Below are 23,781 nucleotides of genomic sequence, written 5' to 3' on the forward strand. Positions count from 1 at the left end.
CATTCCTCAGTTCTAAGCTTCGTTTACTTCTTTTCTGATAGACCCTGCTCTTCCTTCCCTACCTCTAACCACAAAGAAAGGTCTAAAATGACTTTGAAAGAGAGAAAACTTACATCTTAAGTATATAATAGGCATGGATTTTATGGTTAGGAAAGCTTTTTGTACCCACTTTCTAACTTAATTTTAAATAGAGACATTTCAAATTGAGTTTTTGCATCAAGTGAAAAAATATTAAAGTATCCATATGAAAAACTTGGAAAATATGAAAGAAAATTAAAGATAAAATCCAGTCTGAAAATTAGTAAAATGGATAATAATTTTTTCCAGAATAAACAGTATAAATGGAAAATTTGAAGGAAAAACATAATCATTAAATACATAAATCATTTAAATGTGTTTGTGCTATAATTTTTCTCTTCACGCATCTATTTAGATTCTCTGGTTAATAAAGGGGAACTCTGGCTGGAGGTCCTGGTTCTTCAAGACCTCAGTCAAGTCAGTTGTTGAGTGAGCAAGTATCATAGATGACTTTTCAGCTGATTTTGGTGTTTTGTTTTTTATTTATTTATTTTAGGAAATACGGAATACTAGCTTTTGTTTTATTCTTTTCTGATGACATTATTCTTATGTTCTCTCCTAGGCATTTAGAGAAGAAATTGCACCAATCAACTTAAAAGTTAAAACAATGAATGATTTATCCAGTCAATTGTCTCCTCTTGACTTGCACCCGTCTCTAAAGATGTCTCGCCAGCTCGATGACCTTAATATGCGATGGAAACTTTTGCAGGTGTCAGCTGATTCCTCTTCATAATGCAGGCTCACACTTCGGTCTTTAAGCCCTACCCCACTGTCCTACCACTTGCATCCTTTCCTCGGTCTTTATGAGTTGTATTTAATAATGGATTTCTAGCATATGATGACATTAGATATTTGTCTTTCTGTATCTTAAACCCAAAGGCCTCATTTACTTTTGAATATAGATTTTAATGTAATTTTATAGCATTCTCTTCATAGGATTTTCGTAGAAAATTGCAAAAGGTCAAATAAATCACAGTAATTGAAACCTATGGTAGGTCACAGAAACATTCTTTCCATAATGGCTCATAAAGGAGTCGTTTTTCTTACTTGAATTGTGTTTTGTTTTTGTTTTTGTTTTTCTTTTGAAAAGTTCTCCATCCTTCCATTGCTTGCTTTTTATGTATCTTGCTCATTTTTTTCCAGCTAGCACACTTTAGTATATTGGTATTTTACCTTTAGCTCTTAGATCTTAGTTGCTCTAATGTAGTTGTTTTAATATAGCTGAGCATTTCAGTTTTAAAAGAGTCAAACCAGGAAGAATCTTGTTGAGTGTTACTAATTATCTGCAAGTTACCACATGTTCCAGTCAGTAATTTTTGGCTCAGTCTTTGTAGAGCTTTGTCACAGTGAGTGTCCAGTTTCTAGGAGTCAAAATAATAATTTTTTCCCCTGAAAAGTAGTGGGATAGTTTAAGTGAAAAGTGAAAGTGAAGTCACTCAGTCATGTCCAACTCTTTGCAGCCTCATGGACTATAGCCTACCAGGCTTCTCTGTCCATTGGATTTTCCAGGCAAGAGTACTGGAGTAGGTAGCCATTCCCTTCTCCAGGGAATCTTCCCGACCCAGGGATTGAACTCAGGTCCTCTGCATTCTAGGCAGATTCTTTATCGTCTGAGCCACCAGGAAAGCCCCATGATAGGTCCTGAATTAATTTAACTGTTGAAACACCTAGTGGGTTATATTTTCTTCATGAAATTGAAGAGGTTGTAAATGAGTAAAAAGTATTAAACAGTCTTCTCTGTCTTTGAAAGAATATTCTTTTATTTGAAGACTATTTGAATATTTGAATATTAATCTGGGATTAGTAAAGCAGAATCTGTTAAACTCATACATGCTTTTCTACTGAGTAGAACAGAGAAGCATTTGACTTTTATTCTATTTCAGTTGACTCTCCTCCATTTCTCTAATTCATTATCTTCATACTGGTATTGCTGTGGTCCATCTTGATTCCCTTGCCACTCTGCTTCTATTGTTACCATCTGCAAAGATTAGAAGTCAAGGAATACATTATGCATGAAAAAGTTATTCTTTCATCCTGATCTCTGAGCTTGATAACCACTAGAGCTCAGATGTTGCTGCTGCTGCTTCTGCTAAGTCACTTCAGTCATGTCCGACTCTGTGCGACCCCATAGACAGCAGCCCACCAGGCTCCTCCATCCCTGGGATTCTCCAGGCAAGAATACTGGAGTGGGTTGCCATTTCCTTCTCCAATGCATGCATGCACGCTAAGTTGCTTCAGTTGTGTCCAACTCTGTGCGACCCCATGGACAGCAGCCCACCAGGCTTCTCTGTCCACAGGATTCTCTAGGCAAGAATACTGGAGTGGATTGCTCAGATGGTAGTTGCTGATTAAATATGAGGAGCTCAATTTATGCTGGCTGACAGTGGTGTTAAATTTCAAGAGTAGCATCTTGTGTTCTCTGGAATGTAAAAGTGTGGCATTTGAATGCTTTTGGTCACAACAAACCAAGTACCTGCTAATGTAATTTTGATAGCTAACCAGGAAGAAAAGGAGGTACCCAGTGAGCCAGAGACACACGTTCCATTTAAAGGCAGCTGAAAATAAGATTGGCAATCTAAGTGGAACACCTCACTAGCACTGCTAGACGAAGACCAGGAAGAGGCAATGGAAATTCAGTAGGCTGTGTGCAATTGTTATTGATTTGCAGTTAATTTCTCAGGGTACCAAATCTGCATTTTCAAAATGTAGACAGCTAAGACTGTGTGTAAACAGATAGATAGAGTGTATTATTCACCTGGTATCTACTTGAATACTCCCAAGTCAAGATGATAGACATGAACTTGGAGGAATATAAGTCATCCATATTTATATGTCCTTCCACTCTCCATCTATATCTGTCATCCGTCTCATCATCATTATCATCTATTTTTTCCCCTTGGAAAATTTTAGACTTCTTTTTACAGCCCTTTGTGCCACCTTCCTTACAAAAGAGAGATGAGTAGCCACTGACCTCATGGCCACATCTTTACTTTAGATGCTTTAGAGTGTTACTGCTTTTGACTAAAGTGTTGAATAATGTCAAGACATAGCTTCTGACATCAGATGGATTGGGTGTGAATACTAACATTGCCACATAATAATAACTTTATTTCCTTGAACACCTCTTTAGGTCTCCACATCTTTATCTGTAAAACAATGATTATAATGAGTAATACTTATTCAATGTGAGTTTTGTGAGAGTTAAAAGAATTCACATAAAATACTTAGAAGAGTACCTGGCACTATTTACTGTTACTTGATGTCGAGTCTATTTTCATACCCATACTTTGATTCCAAATTTAGAAGAGTCTGTACCAGCAATCATATCTTGGGCTATAGTACCATTTATTATAGTACTTAAATCAAGCTTATTATTAAGGTCATTGTTTTGAAATCAAATTATTTCTTGTATGTATATGTGCAGGTGTCCGTTGATGATCGCCTTAAACAGCTTCAGGAAGCCCATAGGGATTTTGGACCATCCTCTCAGCATTTTCTCTCTAGTAAGTACCAATAAGCTGACTTCAATTAATGACTTCAATTCATTAATTGAATGAATCAGCGTATTATTTCACTTTAACTCAAGAAACTATATCCTTTGTTATAAATATATGTGCTTTATTAGATGAATATAAAAGAAGAAAATCTCAACATCAGTGACCAATCAATACCCAGTGCTTATTGGCTACTGGTCTATCATCTGGTCATGGTAAGTCTTTGAAGTGAAGCAAAAATTAATTCATCTTTAGCTAGGGTTTTTCACTGAACCATCTGTTGTAATAACTAATATAGTATCCTATTGCTGTGCCATATGCAAAGATTTTGAACTTCACAGCAAAGAAATCATTTTTATATTTAAAATTTTTAAATTAATTTTCCTACTAAAAAATGCATGTTTATTTTCAATGCACCTGGAGACTTAAAAAGAAAAAAAAAAAAGTCCCCGTAAATCTTTGAGAAGATTCTGGTTTATTAGGCTCATTGCAATCATACTTAGCTTCTCTTCTAATTAAATATTGCAGATTTAGCCAAAGCACATATGTAGAGTTTTACGCAATAGTCTTCAACTGAAATTTTTCATTTTGTGAGCTGACTGTTCATGAGATCTTTAATAAGTAATTTGAGCTCTTTATCACTCACTGCTAAGGAAATTAAAGAATATCTGATTCAGAGTCACCCAGATTGAGATTAAAATATTAATTTTCCCTTTTACCAGGACTGTGAAGTCCTGAAAGTTCATTTTTTTATCTTAAAGTTACTAAAATAATACTTATTTCCTCTGATTGCCTTGAGATTTAAATAAGAAAACATACCAAGTTACACAAAACACCTAGCACAGTTCTTGGCACCAGTGCTTTCTCTAAATGGTATTCCTTTCCTTTTCTCTGGAAAACATATGTAAGCAAGCACTTAGTTTAATTTAATTTAAGTGAAGGTTGAAACTTAATGCAAAGCTTATTTTTCCAATTATGGTACCTTTGTATCTACAGCCATAGAAAAAACAAATAATAACACTGTGTCTTCCAACTAAATTTATTACATTTATATTTTCTCTTAATATTCATCATGCTTGATAATTCACTTTACCTCAATTCAAGGTCAGGCTTTTCTTACTCTTACAATTTCAAGAATCCTAATCAGTCATTCCTGATTATCCTGTCCTACGCCTCTCTAGTGCCCAAGCCAGCTCTCTCTAGTGTGTTTCTGTCTCTCTGTTTCATCTCTCCCTGTCTCTCCCCAGTCTTCTCTCACCCCATCACTCCCACACCTGTTTCACACACCTGAGCTCTTAGGTAGCCTGTCTTTGAAATGTTGAGTCCTTCCTGGAATATTCTGTCTACCTGGATGCAATAGTGCATGTCCAAAGTTTGGATACTGTCCATGTTCATGAAGTAAATAGGTTTGCTTCATTATTCATTAGCTATGAATTACCCCGGATTACTTACACTTAATTTTATGGAACATAAAGCTATAAGCTGAGACCAAAGTAAAGAGAAATTGAACAAATCATTGAGACTCTATAGTTCTACAGTGTATGTGTTTATTAGTATTGATGAAACTGAACACTTTCACCTAGTAACCATTCTTTCATAATAAAAATTAAACTTTTGCTCTTTAGCAAGTGAAACATTGTAAAAATTGTGAAACTCCAGCATATTGCCCTTCATTGCCTGGCATGAACAGTCTAGGAAATCAAAGTTATTCAGATCAAAACAGTCATTAAAATGAATGGAGAATTGTACAAAAAAAATTCCAATTAATAAATTTAGTAATTGTTATCCACTGCTGCTTGAAATCTTTGGCTTTATTAAATTTCTTGAACTTTAGCCATGGTTATGAAAAGAGCCTGTTTAGTTAGGCACAAAATAAAGACTGACCTATTAGCTTGGTGCCAGTGCTGAAAAGAGGTTGGCTCTAATGAGAAATTTAGTATACCTAGTTCCACATTGTCATCCTCTTTTTATTCTTTCATGGACATAGTTCAAGAAGGAAATGCTCACACTTTAGAAAGAGAGGAAGGGTTGTCAAATAGAAATATTGCTGACTGGTGGTCCGAAATCCTGAAATCATGTTTGGGCTCAGCCATTTATTTTTGAGCAAATTATTTCATGTCTAATGTTTAGTTCCTCATTGTTGGCTTCCATATTAACAGACATATTGAAAATGCTCTGTAAAGTTTAAAATGCTAAGTATTAGTAAGTAGGATTATGACACCCTATTCAGAAGAAAAAAAAAAATTAGCAACAACTGGTTATATGAGAATCTAGTGATATTTGCAACACTTTAGATGGATTTGCTTGTTTTTTTTAGTTTATTTACCAAAATTCCTTAAAGGTTCTAGATGCATAGGTCCAACTCTACTTGAATAAGTCTTAAAATAATTAATGTAGAAAAAAATTTTATAAATAGTAAATGGAATTGTAAAAAATTTATACCTCAGTAAAACAAAACATAAAATCTCAATCATAGGGCTGTCTAGTGTATAAAAGTAGGGAACCGTATTTCCTATGCATTTCAGATGAAAATAAGTATTTGGAATTCTTCTATCTAGATAATTGCCTTAGTTCATTAAAACCTTTAGGCTATGTTTAATTTTCTTCTTTTAAAATCCATATAATTGAGTTTGTTTAAATGACATCTGTACTAGTTATTCTGTGCCTATGAAGCAAAGTAAAGAGTATTATTAGTGACCTGGAAAATTCAATCTTAAGTAATCTAGTTTACAATCTTGGTATACATAGATTGTAGATTATACCTAGATTTTGCCTAGGTAAAATTAACTTTGGTTTTAGCTTAATCAAAATTTATACAGCATATGTATTTTCAAATAAGTTTTAAATGTTGATTGTTAGAAACAATAAAATGTGATTTTAAAAAATATTTATATCAACAGGTTCAATTAGAGTTGGCATTAGAAATTGAGACTGCATTGTTTCTTTCCATGCTTTAAATGAATCGTTAAAGCCACTCTTTGTTTGGCCTAGCATATTTCATAATTATAGGAATCCAGCAGTTCTCATTGAATTTGCTATAAAACATGTTCAGTTGTTTTGCATTAAGGCGTAAGACATAAGAGTTAGAAGTGTTTCCAATAACCTCCGTTTGTTTCTTCAGCTTCAGTCCAGCTGCCGTGGCAAAGATCCATTTCACATAATAAAGTGCCCTATTACATCAAGTAAGTTGATTTTAATTCTCCTTTATGATACCAAGACAATAAAATTGTGTTAATAACTTAAGAGGCTTTTCCCATGTAACTTTAAAAACTGGATTTCAAACCTATTATAAGAAGGAATTTATATGTTTATATGGATATAAAGAATATATATTTAATATTTGAAAAAATTAGTTTAAAAATCAGACTGATATTTGTAATTCATTATATTAGGCTATAGGTAATATAGCTAATATTTTTATAAAGCAGATATTAAAATATTTGGGGAGAAGGTCAAAATTCCTAAATATTCTTGACATAATGAACACAGTTTCTCCAACTGTATTGCTTCTAAGCCATTTTTGTCTTCCAGAAAATTCATCTAAAAAGTACTTGTACTCTTCCCATTTTAGTCCACCAAAAAGAAATAGGATTTTATCATTAAAAAGTTCAATATTTTCAAGTTTTTTCTCAACTTGTGGAAATTATCTGCAATTAGTTTAGGCTTAATATCCTGCACTTTTGTTGTCCACTTAACAATTTCTCCTTTTTTACATAGTAAGTTTTTCCATATTATGTAACATTTTATAAATTTTGTATAATTTACAACAAGGTCTGCATAGGATTTGATCCTTGCCTTAGTCTATGTGTTGTCATTGGGCAGAATGGTAAAATACATCTTACACATCCCTTGAAGTGTAAGTTATTGATTTACAGTGTGATAAAGGTGATGAGAGTTTTAGCTGAATCTATTTTATATATAAAGTGGTTTCATTTTGAAAGGAAAAATTCACTATTATCTGGAGTTAACTGTGTCTCAGGTTAGTCTTATGACCATAGGCAAGTCAGGTGAAGATCTCTCGGCCAAGTTTCCTTTATATCTTTCCTAAAGTGGCATGTGGTATCTTCAAAATTTGTGCCAAGACTAATAGTCTATTTTTTCAGTATCCCTCTTCCTAAAAACTTTGTGTGTGAAATCAAAATGCTTAAGAAATACCATTTTCCTATGAAGGTTTTATTGTGGTCTGAAATATATCCTCATATTTAAAAAAGCAAATAATTTTGCCATAGTCATAGCAAATATAATAAGCAATATATGTTACATTGTCTTAATGCAACTTAATACTTTTATCAGTGTATAATCCGCCATGTACTGAGTTGTGATAAATTTAGTATAAGGTAACAAAGCGGTGGATTGGTATCAAATGTATGCAGGCATGAAAGGAAAGAAGTCAGAGGCTCAACAAACAGACATTTTTATTAAGAGAAGATGCTCTGGAAATAAGTTTATCTGTACCATTTTTCTAGAGTCCATATATATGTGGTAATATACAGTGTCTGTTTTTCTCTTTTTGACTTACTTCATTCTGTGTGACAGACTCTAAGTGTATCCAATGTCTCTACAAATGACCCAATTTTGTTCCTTTTATGGCTGAGTAATATTCCACTGTATAAATGTACCATATTTTCTTTTTTTTTAATTTATTTATTTTAATTGGAGGCTAATTACTTTACAATATTGTAGTGGTTTTTGCCATACATTCACATGAATCAGCCATGGGTGTACATTTGTTCCCCATCCTGAACCTCCCTCCCGCCTTCCTCCTCATCCATCCCTCAGGGTCATCCCAGTCCACTGGCCCTCAGAACCCTGTCTCATGCATCGAACCTGTACTGGAGATCTATTTCACATATGATAATATACATGTTTCAATGCTATTCTCTCAAATCATCCCATCCTCACCTTCTCCCACAGAGTCCAAAAGTCTGTTCTTTGCATCTGTGTCTCTTTCGTTGCCTTGCATATAGGGTCATCATTACCATCTTTCTAAATTCCATATATATGTGTTAATATATTGTATTGGTGTTTTTCTTTCTGACTTAGTTCACTCTGTATAATGGGCTCCAGTTTCATCCACCTCATTAGAACTGATTCAACTGTGTTCTTTTTAATAGCTCAGTAATATTCCATTGTGTATATGTACCACAGCTTTCTTATGCATTTGTCTGCCAATGGACGTCTAGGTTGCTTCCATGTCCTGGCTATTGTAAACAGTGCTGTGATGAACATTGGAGTACACGTGTCTCTTTCGGTTCTGGTTTCCTTGGTGTGTATGCCTAGCAGTGGGACTGCTGGGTCGTATGGCAGTTCTATTTCCAGTTTTTTAAGGAATCTCCACACTGTTCTCCATAGTGGCTGTACTAGTTTACATTCCCACTAACAGTGTAAGAAGGTTCCTTTTTCTCTGCACCCTCTCCAGCATTTATTGTTTATAGACTTTTTGATAGCAGCCATTCTAACTGGTGTGATGTGGTACCTCATTGTGGTTTTGATTTGCATTTCTCTGATAATGAGTGATGTTGAGCATCTTTTCATGTGTTTGTTAGCCATCTGTATATCTTCTTTGGAGAAATGTCTCTTTAGTTCTTCGACCCATTTTTTGATAGGGTCGCTAATTTTCCTGGAATTGAGCTACAGGAGTTGCTTGTATATTTTTGAGATTAATTATTTGTCAGTTGCTTCATTTGCTATTATTTTCTCCCATTCTGAAGGCTATCTTTTCACCTTGCTTATAGTTTCCTTCGTTGTACAAAAGCTTTTAAGTTTAATTAGGTCTTGTTTCTTCATTTTTGCTTTTATTTCCATTATTCTGGGAGGTGAGTCATAGAGGATGCTGCTATGATTTACATCAAAGACTGTTTTGCCTAGGTTTTCCTCTAGGAGTTTTATAGTTTCTGGCCTTACATTTAGATCTTTAATCCATTTTGAGTTTATTTTTGTGTATGGTGTTAGAAAGTGTTCTAGTTTCATTCTTTTACAAGTGGTTGACCAGTTTTCCCAGCACCACTTGTTAAAGGGATTATCTTTTCTCCATTGTATATTCTTGCCTCCTTTGTCAAAGATAAGGTGTCCATAGGTGCGGGGATTTATCTCTGGGCTTTCTATTTTGTTCCATTTATCTATGTTTCTGTCTTTTTGCCAATAACATACTGTCTTGATGACTGTAGCTTTGTAGTATAGTCTGAAGTCAGACAGGTTGATTCCTCCAGTTCAAATCTTCTTTCTCATGATTGCTTTGGCTGTTCAAGGCTTTTTGTATTTCCATACAAATTGTGAAATTATTTGTTCTAGTTCTCTGAAAAATACCATTGGTAGGTTGATAGGGATTGCATTGAATCTATAGACTGCTTGGGTAGTATACTCATTTTCATTATATTGATTCTTCTGATCCATGAATATGGTATATTTCTCCATCTATTTGTGTCCTCTTTGATTTCTTTCATCAGTGTTTAATAGTTTTCTATATACAGGTCTTTTCTTTTCTTTTATTCTTTTCATTGCAATGATGAATGGAATTGTTTCCTTTATTTCTCTTTCTGTTTTCTCATTGTTAGTGTATAGAAATGCAAGGGATTTCTGTGTGGTAATTTTATATCCTGCAATTTTACTATATTCATTGATTAGCTCTGGTAATTTTCTGGTGGAGTCTTTAGGGTTTTCTATGTAGAGGATCATGTCATCTGCAAACAGTGAGAGTTTTACTTCTTCTTTTCCAATCTGGATTCCTTTTATTTCTTTTTCTTCTCTGATTGCTGTGGCTAAAACTTCCAAAACTATGTTGAATGGTAGTGGTGAGAGTGGGCATCCTTGTCTTGTTCCTGACTTTAGGGGAAATGCTTTCAATTTTTCACCATTGAGGATAATGTTTGCTTTGGGTTTATCATATATGGCTTTTATTATGTTGAGGTATGTTCCTTCTATGCCTGCTTTCTGGATGGTTTTTATCATAAATGGATGCTGAATTTTGTCAAAGGCTTTCTCTGCATCTATTGAGATAATCATATGGTTTTTATCTTTCAGTTTGTTGATGTGGTGTTAATCACATTGATTGATTTGCGAATATTGAAGAATCCTTGCATCCCTGGGATAAAGCCCACTTGGTCATGATGTATGATCTTTTTAATGTGTTATTGGATTCTGTTTGCTAGAATTTTGTTAAGGATTTTTGCATCTATGTTCATCAGTGATATTGGCCTGTAGTTTTCTTTTTTTTTGTGGCATCTTTGTCTGGTTTTGTATTAGGGTGATGATGGTCTCATAAAATGAGTTTGGAAGTTTACCTTCTTCTGCAATTTTCTGGAAGAGTTTGAATAGGATAGGTGTTAGCTCTTATCTAAATTTTTGGTAGAATTCAGCTGTGAAGCCATCTGGTCCTGGGCTTTTGTTTGTTGGAAGATTTCTGATTATGGTTTCAATTTCTGTGCTTGTGATGGGTCTGTTAAGATTTTCTATTTCTTCCTGGTTCAGTTTTGGAAAGTTATACTTTTCTAAGAATTTGTCCATTTCTTCCAAGTTGTCCATTTTATTAGCATTTAGTCGCTGATAGTAGTCTCTTATGATCCTTTGTATTTCTGTGTTGTGTGTTGTGATTTCTCCATTTTCATTTCTAATTTTGTTGATTTGATTCTTCTCCCTTTTTTTCTTGATGAGTCTGGTGGATTGTTTGTCTATTTTATTTATCTTCTCAAAGAACCAGCTTTTAGCTTTGTTGATTTTAGCTATAGTCTCCTTTGTTTCTTTTTCATTTATTTCTACCCTAATTTGTTATGATTTCTTTCCTTTTACTAACTCTGGGGTGCTTCATTTCTTCTTTTTCTCATTGCTTTAGGTGTAGAGTTAGGTTATTTATTTGATTTTTCTCCTGTTTCTTGAGGTAGGCTTGTATTGCTATGAACCTTCCCCTTAGCACTGCTTTTACTATATCCCATATGTTTTGGGTTGTGTTTTCATTTTCATTCATTTTTATGCATATTTTGATTTCTTCTGTGATTTGTTTGTTATTCAGAAGTGTGTTGTTTAGCCTCCATATGTTTGTATTTTTAATAGTTTTTTTTTCCTGTTCAGTTCAGTCAGTTCAGTTACTCAGTCATGTCCAACTCTGCAACCCCTGAACCGCAGCACACCAGGCCTCCCTGTCCATCACCAACTCCCAGAGTTTACCCAAACTCATGTCCATTGAGTGGATGATGCCATCCAACCATCTCATCCTCTGTCGTCCCCTTCTCCTCCTGCCCTCAATCTAGGTTCACAGAGTTACATGGAGATGAGAAGAGGGAGGAGGGAGATAGAGGTGACCAGGAGGAGAAGAGGGGGAATCAAAAGGGGCGAGAGCAGTCTAGCCAGTAATCAATTCCCTGTTTTCTCTCCACAGTCTGGAACACGCAGAGAGTTTCACAGAGTCCCATAGAGAAGAGAAGAGGGAGGAAGGAGATAGAGGTGACCAGGAGGATAGGAGGGAGAGTCAAAAGGAGAGAGACCAGTCTAGCCAGTGATCAGTTCCCTAAGTGTTCTCTACAGTCTGGAATACCCAAAGAGATTCAGAGAGTTAAGCAGAGAAGAGAAGGGGGAGGGAGGAGATAGAGGTGACCTGGGGGAGAAAAAGGAGAGTCAAAAGGGGAGAGAGCAATCAAGCCAGTAGTCACACTCCTAAGTAAAAATGAATACTGAAGATTGGATTCTTAAAGGTACAAAATTGATATCAAATACCAAAAAGCCAAGATTAAAAATCTAGAGTAGAGTTTAGACTCTCAAAAATACAATATTAAAAAAACAAAACAAAATCACAAAAGTTAAAAAAAAAAAACATGAAATTTGCTTTAAAAATAGGGCCTTTATTGGCAAGGTAATAGTAGGTTAAAAATGAAAATTAAAGCAGTAATAAAGAACTTAAAAATTAAAAAAAATTTAAAAATGATAATAGTAAAATATATCTAGGAATTTCTCTGAAGCTGTTGAGGGCAGTGTGGGGTCAGTTCAGTTTCAGATAGTTCCTTGTTCCAGCTTATACTTCTTCTCAAGGTCTGTAGGTCCCTTCCAATGTAGTCAATGCTAACTACACGGGTTTTAATCTGTTGCACCTGTCACTTACAAAGCGTTTCTCATTTCTTTGTTTATTTTGGCTTCCTCTGTTTGCAAGTCTCTTCAGTATCTAACTTCCACCCTGACACAAGGGGGTAAAGGTGGTCATTTATTTAGGCTCACTTGTTCAGTTGTGCTGTGGGATGGGGGAGCGCTGCAAACAAATATCACTGGCGTGTGTGGGGAGTGCTCACAGTGTCTGGGCCACACTGGATTTGCCCCTGCTCACGGCGTGTGTGCTTTCCCGGTCTACACTGCTCAGGCTCCAGGTTGCTCTGCAGGAGCTGTCTAAAGCAGGCCCTGCATTGCCTGCACTTCCCAGGTCTAGGCCGCTCAGGTTCAGGTTCTTGGGTACTCCACAAAGGCACAGACTCGGTTGGGCCTGCGTTTTATTCCCTTCCCATGACCTTTCCCTTCCCAGGTGCTTGGTGAGCACAGTCTCCCCAGGTGGATCGGTGCATCTTATCACCTCCCCTGTCCCTGCCGCTTGGTTTCCCGATGTGCAGTGGGCGTGCCGTCTCAGGTGCGCCGTGCGTCTCCTCTGGGGAGCTGATCTCTGGCTGCGATCCTCCTGGCGGCTGTCAACCATCCAGGATCCCAGGAAGACTTAGTTAGCAACTGGGAGGCTGCTCGCAGTTTGGTAGAGGATGCAGTCTCTGAGGGCGAGTTTGCTCCTCGCCTCTGGCTCTGGCTATCGCCCCCGCCTGCCTCCAGCGGGGGATGGGCTGGTCCGCTGCTGGCCAGCTCTCCTCTGGTATTCGCTCAGTCCTTTGTTCTGTGAGCAGGCCGGCAGTGCCTTAGATTAGAGCTTTTCTTGGGAAAGTTCTCTCTCTCTCTTTCCTCTTTTTCTTTTTTTCTCTCTCTCTCGCTATCTCACAGTTTGGGTTGCTATCTCACATTAGCTCCCTCAGATTGTCCTCAGGGCGTTCAGGCACGGTCCTTACCCTAAGCAATGCAGCCCGCACCTCCCTGTTCAGTGCCCCCTTGCTGGTGGCGGATGCGAACCTCTGGGCTACTTTTCCCTACTTTTCCCCTGAGAGTTGCAATTAGGCACATAATCTGTGGGTTTTATTTATTTATTTTTTCCTCCTGGTTATGTTGCCCTCTGTGATTCCAAAACTTTCTACAGACCCGCCAGTGAGAGGGTTTCCTGGTGTTTGGAAACTTCTCCTCTTTTACGACTCCCTCCCTGGGACAGTCTCCATCCCTAGCCCTTTTGTCTGTCTTTTTATCTTTTATATTTTGTCCTACCTCCTTTCGAAGAAAATGGGCAGCCTTTCTGGGTGCCTGGTGTCCTCTGCCAGGGTTCAGAAGTTGTTTTATGGTATTTGCTCAGCGTTCAAATGATCTTCCGATGAATTTGTCAGGGAGAAAGTGGTCTCCCCATCCTATTCCTGTGCTGTCTTAGGACCGCCTCTCTATACCATATTTTCTTTATTCATTTTTCTGTCTGGATGTGTAGGTTGGGAGCCTCAGATGTGTGCTCTGTGATGACCTAGATGGATGGGGTGGTGAGGGGGTGGGAGAGAGGTCCAAAAGGGAGAGGACATATGTGTATATATATAGCTGATTCACTTCATTGTACAACAGATACTAACACAACATTGTCAAGCAGTTTAACTCCAATTAAAAAAAGAGAAGATGCAATCATCTAATTCAAATGTGACATTTTAATTTTTATTCCACATAATAATAATGATAATTATAGTATTAGAGAATTTTAATTTGCTTGGTGAATATTGACTTGAATATTACAGGTTTTGATATAAATCTGACATACTGCAGTAGGCAGAATCTGGCCATATAAAGATACCCACTTCCTCACCCCTGGAAGAGAATAGGTTAGATTATATGAGGATGTAGAAGTGGGCATGATCCAGGGATGCAAGCAGCTTCTAGAAGCTGTGAAAGGCAATATGCTCTCAGAACCTTCAGAGAGGAACACAGCCCTGCAAACCTTGATTCCAGCTCAGAGAGATATAGATAATAATTTGTTACAGCACAGACTGTATGGACTGTATTTATATGGACCTCTAGATTTTGTATGGTATATGTATTAGTTTTCTATTGCTACTGTAACAAATTATCATCCATGTCTCCCTGAGGTGGAATCAAGGTTTGCAGGGCTGTGTTCCTCTCTGAAGGTTCTGAGAGCACATCCCCTTTCTTTGACTTTTGGAGCAAATAAAAAAAAATATATATTTTTTTACTTTACAATATTGTATTGGTTTTGCCATACATCAACATGCATCTGCCATGGGTGTACACGGTTCCCCATCCTGAACCCCCCTGCCACCTCCTTCCCCTAAATTAAAAGGAATTTTTGTATGTTCAAGTTGATTAAATGTGACTGAGCATTACATTGTCTAAGTCAAAATTTCACTAGATCAATATTTTTATAATTTGGGGAGGATCTAGCTGAACTGTTTCCTTACACAGTCTAGAAGTCCTTATGGGGCAGGCAGGTAAAGTGAAGGCTGGTTTCTCTGGCATTTTATTTGCTAGAGTGTATAACTAGCATTTCAAAATAAGTATAACACATTGATGGCCAATATTTTTAATGTGGCCTATAGGATTGTAGCATCCTGAAATATTTTGAATGCCATTAATGAAAGATTGGATTTTCTTAAGTATTTTAAATTTTTAGTGTTAAATGTCTTAGGATTTTCAAATATTTCAAAATCTGCCTGTGTATATAGAATGAATTTTTTTATATTTAGAAAACTTGTTTAACCAGATTGTTCCATTACTTGCTCTGATGTGAAACCTAACAGTTTATTTAGACCTCGTAAAGAAGGCACATCAATCACTAGAGATAAGGTTATGTAGGCCAGTGTTTCCAGATGAAAAATTATTATGAAAACAAAATTTATTTCCCATATAAATTAATAAGTAAGTAAATAATGAATGAAAAGGATTTTAATATATCCTTCCCTTTGCATGGTTGCACAAGTAAGTAGAAGAAAAATGTTAGAAACACGTTTTACATGATTGTCACGCAACTAGAGTTTCCTGAAACATATTAAGATATATTAATTTGACCAACAAGAAAGTAATATTCCAGTAGAAATATTAGATATTTTCACTATTTAAGTATACAGTTTTATGTACTCTAATGCTAGAGGATAGTAAGAAAGTTGGCAGAGAATACGAAGGACAAATTATTTTTATTTTGTATTTTAATTTTATTGGTCAGTTAAAACATACTTGGATGGTTCCTCAATGCATTTCTTTCTCTCTATTAATATTTTGAGGTGATCTGCCATGGTTCCATGACTTATTTATTTCTAGAAAAAGATAGGATATAGATCTGAACTGTAAGAATCTGTATAGTGTAAGTCCCTCTGTTAATATCTTAAGTTGAAACTCATATCTTTCAGTGATCTTGCTGCTTATAAGATAGACTTTCCAGAGCTGATCTAATCATTTTTTCTTTTCTACTATAGTCCAATGCCAACTCATTGCTCCATCAATTTAAGAAAATTTGAAATGACTCTTGCTGCCTTCACAGTGTACAATAATACTGTAAAATCAAGATCTCTTTCTTTGTGAATTTTTGGCCCTGCATTGTGCTTTGTACAAGTTGTTCATTTCCTCAACTAAAAGTTAACATCCACAGAGTTTCAGGTATAAAGGGAATGATGAATAAAAGCCTTGAGATGAATTTTCTTAATATGTCATAATTATCATGTAAAACTCATTGCTTCTCTTTTTGATGCAGAAATAATAATAATAATTCATAGTCATAGAGGGTGATAATAATGATCATTGTAATAAATGATACGTTTTGAATATTCACTTGCTAGCCACTGTGCTAATCCTATGCCTGGGTTATCTCTTTTAATTCCCACAGTAGCCCAGTGAAGTATAGGTACTATGGTGGTGGTTTAGTCGCTAAGTTGTATCCGACACTTGCGACCCCATGGACTGTAGCCTGTCAGGCTTCTCTGTCCATGGGGCTTTCCAGGCAAGAATCCTGGAGTGGATTGCCATTTCCATCTCCAGGGGATCTTCCCGACCCAGGAATCGAACCCAGGTCTCCCACATTGCAGGCAGATTCTTTACCGACTGAGCTATGGGAAGCCCATAGGTACTATCATTACCCCATTTATAGACAAGGCTGAGAAGCCTGGTAGGCTACAGTCTGTGGGGTCTCAAAGAGTCGGACACGACTGAGCGACTTCACGTTCACTTTTCACTTTCTAAGTCATAAGTACACACATAACTTGCTTGAGATCACATAACTGGTACATGTCAGAGCTGGCATTCAAACTCCAGGGCCTGAAACCTTGGCAGGTATGCATTTACTGCCTCTTATTCTCTGTGTTAGAAGAGGTAGAGAACAGAAATTTTTAGTTCATGGAAAATGGGGATGGGATGAAAGGTTATATTTAGGGAATGCAGTCAAGTGGAGAAATTAGGAGCAAACATCCTTTCTTTCATACTGTAGACTGGTTACCATCTATTGTGCCCCTGCCATGTGTCAACAGTGAAATTCAGGGCTGTCTTAGGACAAGGCCTTGCTTTCTTCCATGTTGCACTTTGCCTTTTCCGTAGGATTCTCCATAAGCTATTTTCTGTAGGCCTGATGTATGATCAGGGCTTCCCTAGGGGCTCAGTGGTAAGGAATCCGCCTGTCGATTGAGCTGGCATCACCTAAGCTCAATCCCTGGGTCATGAAGATCTCTTGGAGAAGGAAATGGCAACCCACTCCAGTATTCTTGCCTGGGAAATCCCACAGACAGAGGAGCTTGGAGGGCTACAGTCCATGGGGTCGCAAAAGTGTTAAACATGACTCAGCAACAATATATGATTAAGAAAAGTTCACACTGTGGTCTGACAATGGACTAAGTTGCTCTTCTGTAGATAGTGAATGTCGTTTGCCACAGTCCTGCCAGTGGGATGGTGACAGTTTGGAGGTGGTGGGGAGAAGACTGTCTGGCCCTCCTCTACTTTTTCTCATGCACAGGGTCTGGAGGTTTCTGACACTGGGGAGATTTCCATCTGTGAGGAGCATGGCCAGCAAAGCTGGCTTATAGGTCCCTTGGGGCTTTTAGCATAGCTGCTGCCCTACCTTATTCAGCTTGTTAAGTAAGCCATCCTGGTTCATAGAATTTCACGAGGGGTAGTTAGGAAATAGAGCTTTCCTCTCTCTCTCCACAGTGGCTTCTCTAAACCCCACATGTGTGACTTTTCAGTAAGCCTTAATACAGATGATGATTCTGCTCTTTATGACAGCTTCAAGCTCAGAGCTCAGTTCTATAGCTTTATTTTCCCCATTAGAATCTGAAGTACAAAGTTTAATTCTTTCTAATGCAGTCACACACACCCAGCTTTAACATGAAGACTTTAGTCATCTCTGATTATATAGATAATACCTGTCACCTTCCCTACAGCTGACATTCCTCAATCTTACAATGTATTCACCAGAATAAATGAATCTTCAGCTACAAATACCACTACCTTGCAGTCTCTGCCTTTTCTAAAGCCTCCTTATGAATAGGTCTAAATCAAGATTTCCCTACATTTATTACATTTAGTCTCTTTTATATTTTCCTTTTCCATCCTTGTGTTCATTATGGGTAATCCTGCAATACTGTTTTGGACCCCTCTCTTGCCTCCCAAGGGTACCCTCTGCTGCCCTAATTCATCAATTCCTAGAAAAAAAGATGAAGTTTATATTTGTAAATGAAATCTTGGAGAGCAAGTAGTTGTTCTTTATAGCAGTCATGCAATTTATTTGCATAAACTGTATATACTTGTCTCATTATGTATGTACAGTCTAAAGGAGAGAATTAATGCTTATTTCTTTAGAGGAATTGTGAACCCTGCTTAGATGATGTAGGTGAAATATTTCTCCCCTTAATAAGAGCAGAGAGGAATGGCAGCATGGGAAATTCAAATATCCAGCCTCACTAGGAAATCACAGCTAACAAAGGTATAACAACATCAAAAAAGAAATTAACATAAAACATTTTATCTTTAAAGGTTAAGGAAACTCATCCCAAAGCAAAATAAATCCACAACAAAGATATTTCTAACAATGAAAGATACAGTTCTCTCTGAAAGGCTTCCCAAAGCAGCCCTCATCTCTCTCCACCTTCATCAGGATGGGAAAGGGTGTCTTTTTGATCCCTGAATTTTAAGTGGAGAAGTCTTTTTTTCCAGAAATGGGGTTTGTGTTTTTGGTTTTAATGATAAAGAAATAAATGAAACAGAAATATAAGAGAATGTCCTAGAGAGTCTGCTTTTCTGAGAAATGATCTGTGACTTTATTTTTATTGAAAATAAAATATTTAAAACTCACTGGGCCGAATCTGCTGATGAGGAGGTAAGAATGAATTTGCTTTATAAGAAAATTAAGTACCTTGGGATCACTTAACCTCCTGGGCTTGGGGGCAGCTTCAGACAAAGGAGCGTACCTTAGCTCACTTGGAAACCAAGCAGCAGACTGCCTGCTCTGCAGCAGCCCCAAACGGGCAACTTCTAGAGTACTTACCAGTGTAAATGGTTTGTTGAGATAATTTAGGTGGAGCTGACGTTGTCTTAGAAATATATCGACTAGCTCAGGACTTGAGAAGATATCTTTCCTGCCATTCATCCATATGTTGCTGGTGCCAGAGATATTATAACCATGAAGTGGAATTTTGGCTTGGAATCTTCTGGATTACTCAGCTTCATTGATTTATAACAGCACCATCAGTCATACTGTACAATTTGATTTTTAGGGTCAGGGAAGCAATTAATAAATTTTACCATATAGCATAGGAAGGATCACTGAGGGATCATTAAGGAAAAAAAAATGATATCTGAACTTGAATTTGTAATGATTCAATTTTTAAAATAGTCACTACAATTAGCAAAGGTACAGAAGTAATAATGATCAAATAAATAGTGAAATAAATAGAATATCTTTTTCTGTACTGATTATAACCTGAAGTGATACAGTAAAAAAAATTTAATACAACCCTATAGTAAAAATTAGAATTAATTTCTCATTTAAGATATATGTGAAATGGGACTATCTTCGTGGTCCAGTGGTTAAGACTTTGCCTCCCAATGCAGGGGGTGCGGGTCCCTGGGAGCTAAGATGCCATATGCCTCGGGGCTAAAAAAACCAAAACATAAAACAGAAGCCATATTGTAACAAATTCAATAAAAACTTTAAAAATGGTCCACATTAAAAAAAAAACTTTAAAAAAATAAAAATAAATGTGAAAGAGAAAAAATAGTTCTGTTTAGAAAACTAAATGATATAAGTTCAGCTTTGAAAAACAAAACTTAAAGGATACAACAATAAATTGAACTCTGGTAGGAACATAAACCTGAGGTTAACACCCTCAGGCAAGGGCGTACACAGCAGGGTCAGTGCCACAACGGATGACCTATAGGTTTTCTGTTGGTTATATGTTGGTTGGTGGTCTGATTCTCTCTAGTTTGAGGGCTTAAAGAGACAGGAGGGTAGAGTTGGGTGAGCTCAGGGCTTCCTTTGAGTTCTGGGCTGAAGTAGAGATATTACCAGAGTGGAGGTTCTCTTGCTTTTGTCAAATGTTTTATGCTTGCAGTCAGTCTTCCACTGCCTTAAGACAGATGTCACCTGTCTCTCCTGTATCTCCCCTCACACCCAGGCACATCCACTTTAGTCATAAATTCTACTACTTTATTTAAACACGCACAAACAAACCTTGTCTTATTGTTCCATCATCCACACATTGGGTGTTGACACATGTATTTTGGGGTAGCTCTTTACATACTTGTGTCTTTGAGCCTACTCCTACATGTGAGAGAACTTTTAAGTGCATTTTTAAAAAACAAAATTCAGCTAGGTAAATTTACACTTCTAATTGGCTTTATTCAACAATTTATGAAGTGGACAGCATCCCATTTAGTAAATAGAAAGCAGCTTCAAGGAACTGTACAAAATGGAAGGCTTTTTTAGAAACTGGAGGGAAAGGAAGGAGCTGATAACAAGGAAGTTATTAGCCAAAGAAAAGAAAGGATTGTTTCAGGCCAGGTCATCTTATTTTATGGGGAAGGGAATGTAAGAGTCTTCTTATATAGATTCCCTCACGAGTGCTGACCAGGAAATTTCAGACTAATGGTTTATTCCACTCCTGGGAGAGGGTGAAACTGCAGTTGGGTTAGGTATTAAGTCTTGGTGGGGTTTAGCCCAAGTGACTTCATTTTGGGTTTGCTGTTTCTTTTTAATAGCATTTTATAATTGAATCCAAGAGATTATCCATTGTTTACAACTATGTCTTCATTATCATGAAAAACGAATGGCATTTTTTATGGTTGTATGATATCTATGGGATCATATATCTTATTTGGATTTTGAACAGAAAGGTTTTTGTTGTGTTTTTTTTTTTCTTGAAATGTTGACATTCACACTTTAAGTTTTCCCTTAGATTTATTCTTATGTTTCCAAAAGTATAATCCTGGATTTTATGCCTTTAAAAGATTTGAGAATGGTAGAAAGTATTGGTGAAGATTCAAGAAGTTAGATATAACCAAAGAAACAAATATGTTTACCCTCACACAGCATCCTCATCTACTGCCCTGTCCCCTCCCGAGTCTGCTCAACCCTAGTCACACACACAAGCACACACAAACACACAAGCATGCACACAAAGCATGAATCAACATTATGACAGGTGTATGCCATATTCTTCATATATTCAAGGATGATGAAACCAAGATTGAGGGGATTATAAATTCCAAAATGTCACCTCTTAGATCTTTAAAAAGATATTACTCGGATAAATGATATCACATGAGGTTGCCAAAATGTGTTTTAGTCTGTATGCTTTCGTCACTTGAATGCCAATTTGATTACTTGGGAGCTCTACTTGATCCCTATATATAACTTGTATATGTAAAGAAGGTGTTCAGATAGCATACATTTTGCCTACATCAACTTCATTTTGGATATTCTGTTTTTTACATAGCATCTCTCAGCGTCTACTACAGTAGATAACTTACTTCTGAAGCCTCTACCCTATTTCTCTTTGCTTATGAGGAGAGGTCTAATGAGCTGAAGACAGAAAAGCAGGCATTCCACTTAACAACATGGAGTGCCTTGATAATTTTGACAGGAGCAGTTTGGGTGGAGTGAGGTTAAAATCCAAATAGAAGTGACTTAAGTCCTGAATGAATCTGGAGGATGTGAACTATTCATATGAAAATTTTGTAAAGAAGACAAAATGGGTCCTAGGTGGCAGGAAATGCAGATTCAACATAGGGTGTGAGTGAGTGTGTGTGTGTGTGTGTGTGAGACAGAGAGAGAGAGAGAGAGATTGAGATTAAGGATGGCTAACCCTTCTACCCGGAGAAGGCAATGGCACCCCACTCCAGTACTCTTGCCTGGAAAATCCCAGGGACGGGGGAGCCTGGTGGGCTGCCGTCTATGGGGTTGCACAGAGTCGGACACGACTGAAGCGACTTAGCAGCAGCAGCAGCAGCATCAACCCTTCTACCATGGAAAAGAAATGCAAAAAAGCAAAATGGCTGTCTGGGGAGGCCTTACAAATAGCTATGAAAAGAAGAGAAGCGAAAGGCAAAGGAGAAAAGGAAAGATATAAACATCTTAATGCAGAGTTCCAAAGAATAGCAAGAAGAGATGAGAAAGCCTTCTTCAGCGATCAATGCAAAGAAATAGAGGAAAACAACAGAATGGGAAAGACTAGAGATCTCTTCAAGAAAATCAGAGATACCAAAGGAACATTTCATGCAAAGATGGGCTCGATAAACGACAGAAATGGTATGGACCTAACAGAAGCAGAAGATATTAAGAAGAGGTGGCAAGAATACACAGAAGAACTATACAAAAAAGATCTTCATGACCCAGATAATCATGATGGTGTGATCACTGACCTAGAGCCAGACATCCTGGAATGTGAAGTCAAGTGGGCCTTAGAAAGCATCACTACGAACAAAGCTAGTGGAGGTGATGGAATTCCAGTTGAGCTATTCCAAATCCTAAAAGATGATGCTGTGAAAGTGCTGCACTCAATATGCCAGCAAATGTGGAAAACTCAGCAGTGGCCACAGGACTGGAAAAGGTCAGTTTTCATTTCAATCCCAAAGAAAGGCAATGCCAAAGAGTGCTCAGACTACCACACAATTGCATTAATCGCACATGCTAGTAAAGTAATGCTCAAAATTCTCCAAGCCAGGCTTCAGCAACACATGAACCGTGAACTTCCAGATGTTCAAGCTGGTTTTAGAAAAGGCAGAGGAACCAGAGATCAAATTGCCAACATCCACTGGATCATGGAAAAAGCAAGAGTGTTCCAGAAAAACATCTATTTCTGCTTTATTGATGATGCCAAAGCCTTTGACTGTGTGGATTACAATAAACTGTGGGAAATTCTGAAAGAGATGGGAATACCAGACCACCTGACCTGCCTCTTGAGAAACCTATATGCAGGTCAGGAAGCAACAGTTAGAAGTGGTCATGGAACAACAGACTGGTTCCAAATAGGAAAAGGAGTACGTCAAGGCTGTATATTGTCACCCTGCTTATTTAACTTTTATTCAGAGTACATCATGAGAAACGCTGGACTGGAAGAAACACAAGCTGGAATCAAGATTGCTGGGAGAAATATCAATCACCTCAGATATGCAGATGACACCACCCTTATGGCAGAAAGTGAAGAGGAACTAAAAAGCCTCTTGATGAAAGTGAAAGAGGAGAGTGAAAAAGTTGGCTTAAACCTCAACATTCAGAAAACAAAGATCATGGCATCCGGTCCCATCACTTCCTGGGAAATAGATGGGGAAACAGTGGAAACAGTGTCAGACTTTATTTTTCTGGGCTCCAAAATCACTGCAGATGGTGAGTGCAGCCATGAAATTCAAAGACGCTTACTCCTTGGAAGGAAAGTTATGACCAACCTAGATAGCATATTCAAAAGCAGAGACATTACTTTGCCAACAAAGGTCCGTCTAGTCAAGGCTATGGTTTTTCCTGTGGTCATGTATGGATGTGAGAGTTGGACTGTGAAGAAGGCTGAGTGCCGAAGAATTGATGCTTTTGAATTGTGGTGTTGGAGAAGACTCTTAGAGTCCCTTGGACTGCAAGGAGATCCAACCAGTCCATTCTGAAGGAGATCAGTCCTGGGATTTCTTT

The 23,781-nt window shown here is 37.3% G+C and overlaps 1 protein-coding gene across 16 annotated transcripts in view; it reads left to right on the plus strand.

Annotated features, from left to right (window-relative positions):
• UTRN (utrophin) overlaps positions 1-23,781 on the plus strand; it is a 556,162-nt gene that overhangs the window by 447,709 nt on the left and 84,672 nt on the right. For all 16 annotated transcript variants that reach the window (XM_086318195.1, XM_086318199.1, XM_086318196.1 and 13 more), the window contains 3 exons: positions 641-787; positions 3,503-3,581; positions 6,694-6,754. In XM_086318195.1, the coding sequence (XP_086174321.1) occupies positions 641-787; positions 3,503-3,581; positions 6,694-6,754 (287 nt within the window). The remainder of the gene's footprint in view (positions 1-640; positions 788-3,502; positions 3,582-6,693; positions 6,755-23,781) is intronic.

Source organism: Bos grunniens, chromosome 9, assembly GCF_055505025.1.
Source record: "Bos grunniens cultivar Pamir isolate PY7600 chromosome 9, Bosgru_T2T1.0, whole genome shotgun sequence".
In the NCBI taxonomy this organism is placed as follows: domain Eukaryota; kingdom Metazoa; phylum Chordata; class Mammalia; order Artiodactyla; family Bovidae; genus Bos; species Bos grunniens.